At 40.8% G+C, this 14,419-nt stretch overlaps 1 protein-coding gene across 1 annotated transcript; it reads right to left on the reverse strand.

The window, feature by feature from the left end:
* Positions 1-437: 437 nt before the first annotated feature.
* On the reverse strand, positions 438-13,621 carry st6galnac5b (ST6 (alpha-N-acetyl-neuraminyl-2,3-beta-galactosyl-1,3)-N-acetylgalactosaminide alpha-2,6-sialyltransferase 5b). The gene is made up of 5 exons (XM_063466378.1): positions 13,496-13,621; positions 12,686-12,907; positions 5,389-5,798; positions 3,725-3,832; positions 438-1,813 (listed from the first exon to the last, which is right to left on the reverse strand). Exons 1-5 carry the CDS (start codon positions 13,514-13,516, stop codon positions 1,570-1,572), a joined length of 1,005 nt encoding a protein of 334 aa, XP_063322448.1. The 5' UTR covers positions 13,517-13,621; the 3' UTR covers positions 438-1,569.
* Positions 13,622-14,419: the final 798 nt, after the last annotated feature.

Genomic DNA, 14,419 nt, shown 5'->3' on the forward strand with positions numbered 1-14,419 from the left:
AGTCCACTTAGCATGACACCGCAGCACAGCATGGGCTTTTCTCAGAGCACCTGAGAGCCTTACAATATTAAGATTCAACCTGAGTGCTGGTCCTTCTGGTAAAAAGTGAATGAACACAGAAACAGGCAGCACTCTGCCTTTTTTTTTGCAGCCCGCCTCTGCGGGATGAAACACCTTGAATTCTGCAGTAGTCATGCTGCTCCCCCTAACCCCGGAGATATGGTTGGATAGGTCAATATCATGCCCAGCTAGAATCCAGTTTCCCTCTATTGGTATGCTGAACAGAAAGAAGACAGAAGCCCGTGGGTCAAGACCGAAGCGGCTGCTCAGGACACTTTGATATAATCATTTTTATCTGTGGTAGAGTAGCTGACTTGGCTGGAAGTCAAGGAAAAAGCCTTTGAGGACTTGTTCTGACATTTGGATTTAATCACAGAACAAATCATGGCCTCGAGTATCAGACACATGGGCTGGCAGGGCTTTCTTGAGGGCAATCTGTTACAGAGAGCTAGAGAGCAAAATGAGACCTAATTATCATGTCTCTATAAACTGGACTGTGTCTAAATATGATTACATTTACACATGATGTACTGTGCCATGTTTGTGACAAGAATTTTATTTCCATCACATTTAATGCCAAATATTGGCAAACCATACATGACTTTCTTACAGGAATGTGGAAATACAGACATTAAGAGCATAAATGATCCAACCCAGTAATATAAAAATCCAGTCCAGCCGTGCGTTGTTACTTGGTTGGTCCTCCACTTTCATTCAGACTGCACCTATCGGATAAATTCCCATGAAATTTGTCACAGACATTTATATCCCAGAAGGATACGCTTTTACATCCACCATGAAGCTGACATTTGTGCTTGTGAGTGAAGTGTCTCATGAATTCCAATCACTTTAGTCGAAAATCATAAAGCTAGGTTTATTATTCATGAAAATGATGAATATAGTCCCTTCTTTTTTCGCCACGCGTGAATGGACCTGTGCATAAAAAATAGCAGTCTAAGCATGGCATTTCACAATTTCAGATGCGTGGTGAATCTGAAGACATAATCATCAGTGAACACCAGCAGTAAAGTGGTCTGTTAGCCTACTACTATCCTATGCGTCATCAGCACAACACTGAAGGCATGACGTTAGCGTCATATGGAAGAGTTTTTATTCCATTTTAATTGATAGAATAGATGAGACATGCACCCATTTTTTCAGTGTTTACTGTTTTCCTTTTGCCTGTTTCCTCTCTGACAGCTCAAGTGTTACTAAAGCGGCTCTATTTTGTGTAAAAAGCACACTTGAGACAACCTTCATGGCTTTGATTCCAGTATGAAATTCATCCTTTTAGAGTTACACTTCCAAAGCATTGTTGAGGCTTTGTGCTGCTGTTACGCAATGATCCCATTCTGCCAAGCTGCTTAGACAGTCGGCTAACAGCCACAAGCAGCTCGCTCTGTCCTGCTGCTGTCTTGTGTATTCATACTGGCCAGAGAGGGAATCTGAACACTGAAAACCATCCACACACATATTTCACATTTCTGGGGATTGTCTCTGGGGTGCATTTCAGGATCCGGCTGGATTTGCAGTGTACGAGCCATTCACGGTGGTGACGATGGGAGAGGGCTTCCAGTCTGGCTGGTAAAAGTGGATGTCACGGGTTCGAGCCCAGTTTGCAAATACCGCCTTCTCTGTGATGAAACGGTGGTGGCTTCCTCGTCGATTTCTCTCGTGAGAAAGATACATGGAGCACTCGTTGGGCCCCGAGGGCTCATAGTAATGATATGGTACAGTAGGATGGGAGGAGGATCTACACAGGCGAGAAGCGAGAGGAGGAAGCCATGAAATAGCATGAAAGCCAATGCGCACAGGAGGGATGTCGAAATAGTGTGTAATTATGAGATTCATGGTTGGGGAGGGGGAAAGAAACAAGTCGGAGAGGGGAATAAAGAGAAGAAGGAACAAAGAAAAACAGAAAGATCAGAAGAATCTGCACTAACAGAAATGTTCATTATACACTCTCCTATTCATCTGACACTCACGCTTACACAAAGCTCAGTGGAGGAGCTTTCTGTGACACGTGAGAGTGCCATGAATTTTTCAAAGTGTTCTTTGTGTTCTTGTCCTTGTGGCCAAATGTCAGAAAATAAAATCAACAAATTTTCCAGTGTCTCTTAAATGCTAAAAACACATGGTAAAAACCTGTACAGTATATTTTCAGTAGCGCTATTTCACTGTAAAATGTGAAGATATTTTCAGTGGTGCTGTCGTCCACTGCAGGGAGTAAATGCTATATTACCATTACAAGTTGGAAGACATCATTAAAGATGCACTACACAAGATTTTATGTGGAAACATCAGTGGTGTCGGCACACACTAAATCACAGAGTGAGGCTGCAGCACAAAACAGAAGAAGTGTTCCATTTGCTTCATGCACTATTTGGCCCACTGGCTCAAACAGGAAGTGACAAACTGAACCTACCGTGAGGACAAAGCATCTCAATGCATATTTTAACAGACAAAACTCCATGCTAAGGAGAAAATAACATTCACAAACCAGTGAATAAGGGTTAAAAGTGTGTGCACGTGTGACACGCTCTTTCTCAGTACAATTATTTAATTCTAATAACATTCGGCGGATTGGTGTGTCTTGTTTTCTGCTGCATTGTGCAGCTCCGAACCCACTGCACCCATTAGACAAAGCTAGTTAGTAGATGTTAAATATGGTGGAACATTATTATATTTCTTTTGGGAGTTGGTGGAGAGCAAAATGCTGCAAAATGCAAAATGCTCAGATGATTAAGGAGCTGATCTAAATATTTTTTTAATAAACATTGCTGTAAAGACACAAGAGTTAACCTTGGGATCATTTAAATATGTGGTCCCTGGCTACATCTTAAAAGGCACCTAAAACAGTAAAAGGTAAAAGGAGAAGAAGAAAAAGAAAACATACCGAAAGCCAATAGTGAAGGGAAACAAGCTGGCAATAGGAGAACAACCAACTCACTGCTTTATATCTGCTTATCAGTCAACTGATTATTAATTTATTTAACTGGCATTTCAAAGTATTACTCTGCTCTCTGACGCTGACGGGTACAGTGCTCCACTCTTACATACCTTTACATTTAATGCAGACTGACCCAAAGAACTCGTCCTCAAAGAAATAATGCAGTCCTGTAACGTCAGACTTCTTTCCATTTGTTTTTTGTTTATCCTTGTAGTAATAAACCGACTAAATAGTGGAGGAACCATATTGTGTAAAATCTGACAAATATGACAAAAATTCATGTATTTAACAAGATTTTCAAGACTAAATAACTGTACGTCTGTAAAATTAAACATTGCCAATAATAATATGTCATTTCATCATAGGTTTTCAATGCTCTATCATACAGTAATTACATAATAGTTTGTAGTCTATTAAAATTCCCATCACACGCCTTGGTACTAAAAAACATATCATATTTTAGAATGGTAGGGTCTTTACTTTATAACATCAAATAAAAACCCTGCTGGCCTTTTACCCAATTATAATCTGACACAATATTACTAAAAACCAAAATATTTAAATTGCATGGAACTATGTTTTGGCCATGGTGGTTTATCAATAAATATCTACAAGTCATATTAATCTTCCAACAGTTAAGGAATGCTAAGTTTAAAAAAAATGAAGCAAAGCTAATAAATATTTGGAGAAGAAAAAGAAACTGCAGGAATCTACCTGCAGAAATCAGGAGGCACCATGCCATAGACGTTGATCCTATCACACAGCTCCAGGGCTATAGCCATAGTAAACCAGCCGGTGCTCAACCAGGAGTTGGAACTCTTCCTGGAAGAAAAGAGAAGCTTACCATTTTTACAAAAATATACTGAGCGCACTTCCTTCTTACTGCCTGTTCAGAAAAGATTAAAGACGGTAAAACCGTAGTTTTTAGATTTCATCTGATCTGTCGCTTAAGAGGAAACCCTGTAGCCGACTGTGTGACAGTTGATACATGGGCTGTTAAAAAAAAGAAATAGAATAGAATAGAAAATAAAATAAAGATAAATACATAAAAACATTCATTCTGACACCGGCTATTGCTACATGAGAGCAGAAGTCACTGGATTGCCATTCAAATGCAACATTTTTCATTCAGTTTTTCATTCTGTTGGCTTATTGTTCACATGCAAATGAGTTTAGATGAATAGCTGCATTCACGACAGTGAGGTGTCTTTGTCTGCCTTTGTCTTTTTTGCAAGGTCACATTCAGCCATTTTTCACTTTGCCTGTCCCGCGTATGCAAAGAGACAATTACCATGTGTTAAAAGTCAGGAAACGTGCCTCCGCTTCATATTCTCTATAAAAGCAAAGAACGTGTATACCTCTTTGGTGACCCAGCTTGAGATGTTTGATGATAAAATGTATTCTTTTTTCCAGCCGAGACTTTTGTGAGCTGTTTCTTTAGAATGTTATTATTTTTTAATGCAATATTAAAGATAATTTTATTTGAGATGCAGGATTGGGACTACCATGCAAGCATTTCACTTCCTGATGCCTACCAGCTGCATACACCTGTTAGCCTTTCCCATAGGAAAATTATACCTTTGCATAAAATGTACACTGGAGGTATGTTATATCTGTAGATCCCTCTGAAACCTTACACTGGTGATGAAATGATGTGCTGCTCCCTGGAAATGTAACTACATGTCACATTAACACAGCCTGCAATGGTTGTGATTGGCCAGTTTAGTAGCATGGATTCTTCCCATACATTCCTTTTTTTTTCCAGTTTTCAGATCAGTGAGTGAATGATGATCATAGCCTCAATATAAGGACTCACAGATGTCCTGAGGGGAGATTGCCAAAACTATCACGAATGCTGGCAAAGGTGTCGGCCACTCACGTAGTTACATCTACAAAGATTGAGTCACATGTATCAAAGGGTTCTGGCATGTCTGGGAGCTGCTGCAGCTCTTCATCCAAATCGCAGCCTCTCGCTCAGCTCATATATCAGTCACATCCTGTTTGCACAATCAGGGTAGGTTTGGAGTTTGTTCACAATTTGTATTTTACATCTCGAAGGTAATATCAGTGTCTGGTGCATCCTGTTGTTTTTGCATTCTTTAAACTGTGTTTACGTTTATGCGTCAAAACAAAAAATAATGAATAATGAATCCCTTACTCCTGCCTTTGCTTATGAAAAACATCTGCTGTGTACCTCTGTACATAAAAAAATAGAAAGCACTAACTTCTTACCTATCTTTGTAATATATTCCTCTAAAATGTAAACACTAATGACAGCTCTTTTGTGTGTTGTGTGTCTCTTGATTTCCTTTCACCTCTCCATCTTGTCTCATTCAAGTCCCAAAAATATAAAACTCACTCATCATGTGAATATTTACCTGTCAATCCCAGTTTCCTTTTTAAATAGCTCATCAAACTTCAGCATCTTGATCCTGGAAATAATGTAGATTTTAAGTTTGGGTAGCAGCTGGTTTAAAAGCTTTAGGTTGTTGTAAACATGGCCTTTTCCATCACGTCTCATGCAACTGCTTGGTCCCCAGAAGATGAACACTGTGTCTTGGCTCATGTTGAGGAGCTCCTGCCTGCTCCGCAGCACCCTTTGCAGGCTGGAGTGAGCTATAACACGCAGGCTTGTGCCCCAACCGACGTCCTGCTGATACCCGAGGCTGGGAGCATCGTTCATACGAATAACACACTCAGAGCGGTCGATTTCTTCGCCCCTCTTGCTCGCTGTCAGTTGCCCAGAGCTGGTCACCAGGGCACAAGTCCTGCAGTGCATTTTCAGCGGCTGTGAAGTTCAAAGTTAAAAAGTCAGACATTGTTGCAGTTTCATTCACATTATGTAATGAGACAAAGTGGTGGAAGAGAAAAATCCAACCACAAGTCGCATATGGACTTAACAGTTTCAGATAAATAAGTTTAAATCTCTCTGGCACGCCGTAAAACCAGATGTAGCTTCAGTCCTAACTTGATGTGCAAGATACTGTATTATTTTTACTTACATGATTGAAAATGTATCTTAAACACATGAAGATAAAAAGTGTGTTAAAAAGTGTTTTTTAGCCTTTGAGAACCAGAAACCAACAATATTTGCGTTCAGTAGTTGTTGACATATTTAAATGTGGGAAATGAGATACTATCAAGTCAAATCTTATTTTTTCTGAGATGCTCTGCTTGATTTTAAAATGTGGCAACCATGAAAAGCTTAAGCAAGCTTGAAGCATATAAAGCATCTCTGAGATTGGGGCAAAAGTGAGGATTTTAACACTGGAGTTTAAAGCAAATTCATGTAGTGCCCTTTCAATCATTGATTATGATTCAGCTGCATCCAGACAGGGCTTGAATCAAGCAGTTAGACTTGTATTGGGCTACTCTGTCTGTTATTTAAATAGTGCTTTCATTTTCTATCAACATCACACATTTATTCAGCAGTTTTCACTTAAAATAAAAAAATACATAAAACAGGGACGACATGCACTGGTCAAAATCCTGTTCATGCAAGCTTTTTTGTGCAGCATTGGAGTGAAGAGTGCTTGTTTGGGCTTGAATTGTATGAACCAGGTATTCATGTTGTGGCATCCAACCAGGTTTTTCAAACTTGAAAAATGCGAGCTCAGACTGAATGATCCGACAGCAAACACCCAGAGACTCTTCACATGAATTATTCCCCACCCTAATAGAGAGCTACATTGGCATTCTGAACTGTGCTCGGTACTTCACACTCCATCAGGTTCTGAGGTGGGAACGTGTGTGTGTGTGTGTGTGTGTGTGTGTGTGTGTGTGTGTGTGTGTGTGTGTGTGTGTGTGTGTGTGTGTGTGTGTGTGTGTGCAGACAGGTGATTTTACCAGCGCCAGAGGCTGCACTGCTACCACAGCTATATTTATAATACACCCCCACTATCTCTGTGACCCCACGCTGAATGATTGCCTTGTGTGCATGTGTGTCTCTTTGTAAATGTGTGTATGAGTGCAATGTCTGGGGATGTCTGTAAATCTGTGTGGCGAGTTCAATGTAGCCCCAAAATATGTAATGAAATCACGTTTCTCTGGCAAGAATTTGCAAGAGTCTGAAAAACATCTAGATCCAAAACTAGTTGGAATTCCTTCAAACGAACACACTCAAAGTCTTTGTTCGCAGAGGAACACTCATCACATTTCCATTCTCCAGCAGATTTCCCCCCTGAAAATCATCCCTGTTGGGATGTGCACGCTCTCTCAATATCAGGTAGGTTGGAGCAAATTACACACTTGGTTGCACAAACACACCCTCCCCGTCTTGGCTGGGAGGAATCACGGTCCTGTTAGGTCTTTCTTTCTCTGCAGACAACAGAGAGAGAGAAAGTGCATTTTCCCCTAAGCACTGTCCAAGCAATTACTCCAAAGCATAATCCAAATTATAATAATGTTAAAAGTCAGGAAGGTGTGTTAAACAAGTGAAAGTCAATTGAAGGTTGCCAGGCTGGTGTCATAGTTTAAAGTGCCTGTGAAATAATAAAAGTGTCCTTGACAGTGATGCTGAAGTTCCAGCTTCGGCTCCCAGAGCTTCTGACAGCTTGATGTTGCTGGGAAATAGGCACTTATAAATCCTGTATCACAGCGAGACTGGCTTTCAAAATCACAAGCAGAATATTTCAGAGGCCAGGCAGCTGAAGGTGCAACCCACAGACTAGTGACTGGATAAATAAATGAATGGAATTCATTACAAGTAGTTTTCACTCATAATCAGCCTTGAATTACCTTTGATTTGTCCTTTGATTCGTGAAACAACCATCACTTTAACACTTGCTGACTCCTACGCACCCATATTCAGACTTTATTATGCAGACAGAAGGTTGTCTACCTTGATCAATAGTGCACAACCTTTAAATCAATACGCTTTCCTGAATTAACGTGACCTAAAAAGACACTAATTTCAACCGAGGCTGTTCACTGAAACATGATGTGAAGCTGACTGGATTAATGAGGTCCATATTGTTAAGAGCAGGACAAGAAGATGCAGTTCGGAGTACGGCTCTGGTTCCAGTCCCAGTCAATTACCGCCCACTCACTGACTCCAGACTAATCAGTATGATCCTGATTATACACTTCCCAGGGGAACCCAAGATCATAATTGCTTTCAGAGCAAACCCCATCAGTCAACCTTTGATATTGAACAAGAGCTTCTTCTATTGTGCCTCCAGTCTCCAAATTCATGTCTGCAAACCTACTCGGTTTAAAAAGGTTACATCGCACAGACTCACAGGAAGAAGTCTTGGGATGAGATATCTAGAGGTCAGACAGAAGTGATGAAGAAAACCTGGGAAAGAAACGTCTCTTGCTGTCGTAATTAACCACAGATTAAACCCCAGATAAGAAATGTGAAGATTTACACCCGCTTGTCTCTCACCACCAGTTTCTGACTTATCTTTTGGACTAAGTTATTTTTTTAGATTTAGGTAAAGCTACCTGTTAGGTTTATGATCAACATGTAGGGTTAAGGTTGGAAAAAGAGTATGTTTTAGCCAAGGACATTACGAAACTGAATTACCTTCAATCAGAGATTTTTTGTCCACTTGTTCATATGACTGTTAGATATCCAGGTTCTTTGGTATCTGTTTAGCACTGATTATAATGGTATTAGTCTACAGAGACTGCTAGAAGGTAATGTGTCTGCTGGCATCTATGGCAATAGGTTGACAACAACAGGAATGAGTGGGCTCACTCCATATTGTATCTCAGTTGACTCTTAGACTCAAGCCCAGTGGTCTCCATAGAGACATTTTCAGAAACAATTTCAGAACAATAATTGGGGCTTTATTTATTTTATTTTCAGCTGCAAATTGGAAGTTCACTTATGGAAGCTTAACTGTAGAAACATGCTATCTACAGTGTGCCTCAATAATTAGTTTGTAATCATTTTCAGATAATAACAAAGCTCTCTGCATACACAGAAAGAATGCACAGACAATAATTGTTTGATTTGGTTTTAGACTTTTTTTTTTATTGGATTTCTGATTATAGTGAGCAATAGAAAGACTTATCCTGTCACGGTAACATCCTGTGATAGGAGCAGTAGTGGGAAAAAAACAAGATGCGTTTTCTAGAAATGAATTAAAATCATTTAGATGTTGAACACTGTCACTGAATACTTTCCAAAGTGCACAGAATTGGGCTAGTGGCTCAGCTGAGAGCAGGAGGAGATGGAAAAAGCCCCTCTTCTGTGGCATGAGGGATTCACGATCAGTGCTGCTTTCTTTTCCCAGAGACCAATTAATTACAATGAAATCCTCCCGACAGTTCCTCTAGACATCTCATTAAGCTCCTGCCAATGACACACAATCAGGTCGCAATTCCAAATCTGTTCTCAATTTGAGGAAATAGTTAAGACAATAACAGCACCTGTCTTCTTCTTCTGCTCAAGTCAACTAAGAGAGAGAGAAGAGCAAAAAATCATTTTCTGATGTTTATGATTTCCTCTTGACTATTGCTATTCGCCTAATTTTTCAGTAAAAACTAGACAACAAATTAGGCTTTGTATTATCATTCTGAGTGTTACAGCTGATAATACAACGCCTGTTTTACCAGGAGTGCTCCCTTACCTTGAGCTGAATTTAAATGTGTATATCCTAAGTCATCCATTAAGTGAGCTCAAAGAGCTGAATTTATTTTGTTCCTGCTTTTTTCCACACGCTGACTGTTAATATAAGCTGCCTTTGTACACTATGAGACGGCTTTAAATTGAACGTCAGACAGGTAAAGATAGAATAAGTTTGCAGCATTATAATGGCACCCATTCCTCCCAGGCTGGCTGCATTAAAAGCTGTCAGAGCACAAAGAGGCATTGCCCATAATAAGTAGGTACATCATAAAGTTGCGCTGGCACACAGTCCACACTCGTGCTTTCACACCGGCTTTGTGATTAGAGACTATAAAGGCCAATGTAGATTGGCTCTGCTGACAGTTCTTCAAAGGTCAACATCTCTTTAACTCGAATCGGCAAAACATCAGTGAGGCTGCGAAGATGAGGGGCCAAGCAGAAGAATGGAGCGAGAGTGTGTTAACCTGTGTGTGTGTGAAAGAATCTGTTCAAGTCAGCAGCTCTAATCACTGCAACACGTCAGAGAAAAGAAACACATACTAGAGGCAGAAATCTCCCCAAAAGAAAACCTGCAGACGCTGCAGAAGTCATACAGAGAGAAATACAATGAGAAACTATTCCACAAAAATATGCACCATAACTCTGATGTGTGATCTCGCAGTACGGAGATTTGTGGGTTTCAGAGCTGCTGTTTTCTTTTCACACATTTAAGCAATGAAATGAGAAGAGAGGAAAGCCAAATGTTAAGCCTATAACCCTCTGCTACATGAGGCAGCACAGTCTTAGTGATTAATGTGTGCTGGGTGTTTTGCCACCTCTTGGGTGATGCATAAATGAGCAAAGCTGCCACAGACCACCACCCACCTTAGTGAAATCACAGCCCATGTGAACAAGATATGCACATAAGTTAATACAGGCAATAATCAGGGTCCAGCAGGCACACCAGATAGAGCTTTTCTCACATTCCCAAGCATCTCTGGCTCTGATGGGGGCATAAAATTTTAACAGCGTGTCTGCGTGAGTGTACTCGTGCTGTGTGATGGTGTGTGTCTCTGTGTCTGCACACACACTTGTGTCAAAGCCAAGATTCCCCCCACCAGAAGCAGCAGCAGACCTGAGATGACCCTAAAAGGAACTATACGCAAGGATCCACCCACTCCACTGATCCTGCAGCAGGTCTGCTCTGGTTAGTCATTCTTGGGCTCTGACAGAGGATGAAGCAGCAGCACCAGCAGAGCTTGAATCTCCCCCAATGGGAGGGAGGTACAGAGTGACACTAAGCAGTATGAAACTGTCGCAGTGTGGATCCATCACAAATCACCTGTCAGCTAGGAGGGGTTGGATGAACGGGAGAGACCATGAATAATAAAGTGCCCACGCGCAAAGTCCAAAGTGAAGCAGCTTGCGTTCATTTCTCCTAAGACTACCTGCAAAATCTGAGATAAATGATTCTTTTTCATTTGCTTTAAAGGGATATGATTACTGTTTCAACATCTCAGAGGAGCGCTGATCTTAGAATCAAGCTTACTCAAGACAGCACAGAGACGAATCCAACAGGCCTAAGCAGGATCAATCCTCTCTTCAAAGCAGCATGACTCTCACACTCTCGTTCATTGATCGCTGAGCAGTGTAAGGTGAACACTAAGCAAAACTTTTTTTCTCCAAATCCGTTCCTGTCCAGTGCTGCCTGAGCATTGCAGCATGCTTTCCACTCTGCTGGGTCCTGCTGTATATCGTTCTCACCGAGGGGAGACATAATGCTGTGTGAATGCTCCATCTATCTCAAAGACGAGCCTGTGATAATGCAGTGGGTCAGAGAATTGGGCCTTTGTACTATATTACTGTTGAAGGTGCCGCTTACACGACCAAAAGATTACAGTGGTCATGTCTTGAGTAGACGTTATAGTTGAAATGCACCCTGTTTTAAGTGCTTTTGTCACTAAATATTTTATGCCGAAGACATTAATTATGAATTAAGCAACAGAGTGAACTATAAAGAGAACTTTGAGGTCATGCTTAAGAGATGAGATGGTATTATAAAAGCCTTTGAGGGCAAAATAAACCTTTAATAGACTCGTGCTGCTTTCTTAATGGAAATTGTTAAGCAGTTTTAATTAACTGGTTTTTAGAACTTTTTTATTGTTGTGAAAAGTTAAAATGAAAAGACCTCACTGCTGCTGCTGCTGCTGCTGCTGCAAAAAGAAAAAAAGAAAAACTGTCTGGCACATAAAGTAGTACAAAAATTAAATACACAAATGAGTTTTCAGTCACTGGGGGGGATTTTAAAAAAGACATTTTTAGTGCACACCTGAACTCTACATGCTACTCTCTGCTTTACCTGGATGACAGCAGAATACAAATTAGGTACAGCTGCTAAAAAAAAAAAAAAAAAAAAAAAGCAATCAGCGCAATCAATGTTCTTTCTGAGGGATAGATGTTTATAATATGCCCATCCGATAACAAAGATGTCCAAATGCATAGGGTGAATTCACCTTCCTTTGTGTAGAGTCTGATGTAGATGGTTGGAGCACTGTTAATTTGTCAAAAACATCATAAAGATGCTGAATTCAAATTTCTTGCTCTTTTCCAAACATTGTCACTCTGCAGTATGTTATGACCCATGAGTTTCTGCCGTGTCACTGGTTTCTGTGCATCCATGTGCCTAAATCAAAACACATTTAGCCACCAGACACTTCACTTCACCTCCAAACATATATTTTCCAGGACTAAACCTCCTCCTCCTCCTCTCTGTGCAGGCACCTAATGCAATGGCAAGGACCCAAACACTCCAAACAAACACTGCCATTGTGTGTTATGTTATATCTTGGATATCTTTGAAAATGGAAACAGTTTCATTATTGATTTTCAGGTGAGATAACATTACTGCCAAACATCTGAGATGATCTATATCCTGCACATTTTCAATTCCTAAGCAGCTTTTATAAAAAACAAAAAGACAAAAACAAATGTGGGCCATAATATCTCTGTTTGTAATATGCATGCAAGTGCTCTGGAGTTTCAAAGAACCAGGTGCAGCATCATTACCGCCTATAACAGGACTTGACTTGTTTCACAGGGCACAGATGGTCCGTATTTACCTTATGATCCATGACACCTGAGTACCCCTCCAGAGATGTTGTTTGGAGTCTCTGTGATCTGTCCGGTACTTTAGTGGACTGAACTCGCGCATCCAAACGGTAAGAGGACGATGAGGAGGAAGAACTTGACGAGGAAGCTGATCTGTCACCAGAGCTGCTGTTGTACACCAACAAAAAGCCGGTAACCATGGTAACGATGATGATGCCACTAACCCCTTGGCACTGCAGGGACACGTGAAACACCAGAAAGACAAATCTCAACATCACGCCAGAGCACTTGATCTGAAAGGTTCAGTCAGTTCAGGACCAACACAGCCATAAGCTTGAGGATGAAATCTGCACCTTTGGTCAGGATTGTTTTTCGTTCTTTCTTTCTTTTTGACTAATTAACTGCCAGCTTTCAAAGCAAATGCAACATAACAAACACAGCGGCGCTTTCCTCGTGCAAGGCTGAAAGCGTAATGCCAGCTATTCTTCTCAAATGCGCTCAACATGCTCTGTCAACAAGGAAACACGTTTTAAAACGAGGCTGCAAAAATACTGTTAGGTTGCCCAGTTCAGACGTGTCATATTTAACCCCATCCCCACTCCCAACCCACGCAGGAAAAAAAAACTTTAAACGGCCGAGCTGTTGTAGGATTATTCTCTGTGAATATTACGCGTATGTGGCAAAGTGCAACTGGGTCACATTTGGTGAAAGAGCTCAGTCTGCAACTCCACTTCTGCGAGGCAGAAACATTAAAAAAAAAAAAAAGCTCCCCACAGTGGAATATTACAGTGATACTTCCGACGGCTTTCATTCATAATTACCACTTTTATCTTCATCTTCATTTCCCCTTTTGTCCAAGCGCAGAGCGGTTCTTCATGCTAGGCGTCGGGACTCTTCAGCATGCAACACTTGAGCGGCGGCATTACTGAGATCACCGCGCAGCTAAAGAAAACGACACTCCACTACTCTTCTCCCGTTCTCTCCTGGAAGCCCTCATTCAACAGCGCGCTCCTCATGGTCCTAAACAACTCAACTTCCCGACTTTCTTCCGTCTCCTTAGAGGGTTTCAGGTGTTACTTGGAGACATACAGCCTTTTCTAAACAGTAATTCTCCTGCACCGTTTCTCTGTCAATATAAATTCACATGTATTAATCTCTGGTGTTATAGACATGTGAATTTATTAAAAAAAAACAATACTTCAAATGATTAAGAAAAAAACAGGTAAAAAAAAACAAAAACAAAAAAAACATCTGTCCCCCATGTTTCTCCAAAGCTCTCAGAAATTAGTTTAGTTAGATATATTAAAGCATCAACTGGGCAATAACTGATTCCATGGCGGATGGGCTGCTCTGAGCATTTCTGCTGTTCTCTGGGTGAAAATGTGTTGATGCCAGAGGAGAATGGCTCGATTTCTGTGAGGCGATAACAAGACAACAGCAACTCAAATAACCACTCGTTGCCACCAAGGTATGCAGAAGAGCACCTCTGTTCCTTGTTGAACCTTAAAACAGATGAACAGCAACAGAAGACCATGCTACGTGTCATTAATGTCAACTAAGAATGGGAAACATGAATCCATCCAGTTTTGGCTCACTGTTTCTGGTATAATACCATAGGGGGTCTCATTTTGGCACGCCATGGGCTCCATGGCACCAACTGAGCATTGTTTAAACACCACAGTATTGTTGCTGACCATGTCATTCCTTTATGACCACAGTGTACCCATCTTCTGATGGCTGTACAA

The sequence above is a fragment of the Pelmatolapia mariae genome, linkage group LG23 (assembly GCF_036321145.2).
Source record: "Pelmatolapia mariae isolate MD_Pm_ZW linkage group LG23, Pm_UMD_F_2, whole genome shotgun sequence".
Taxonomy (NCBI): domain Eukaryota; kingdom Metazoa; phylum Chordata; class Actinopteri; order Cichliformes; family Cichlidae; genus Pelmatolapia; species Pelmatolapia mariae.

Bases quoted from the DNA above. Each gene is read 5' to 3' on its own strand.
- st6galnac5b (XM_063466378.1), bottom strand. From the start codon at position 13,516: ATGAAGATGAAGATAAAAGTG. The intron at 5,799-12,685 runs GTAAATACGGAC...TGAACTTCACAG, and splicing joins CAGGTGTCATGGATCATAAG to CCGCTGAAAATGCACTGCAG. The intron at 3,833-5,388 runs GTAAATATTCAC...CTTTTCTTCCAG, and splicing joins AAGGAAACTGGGATTGACAG to GAAGAGTTCCAACTCCTGGT.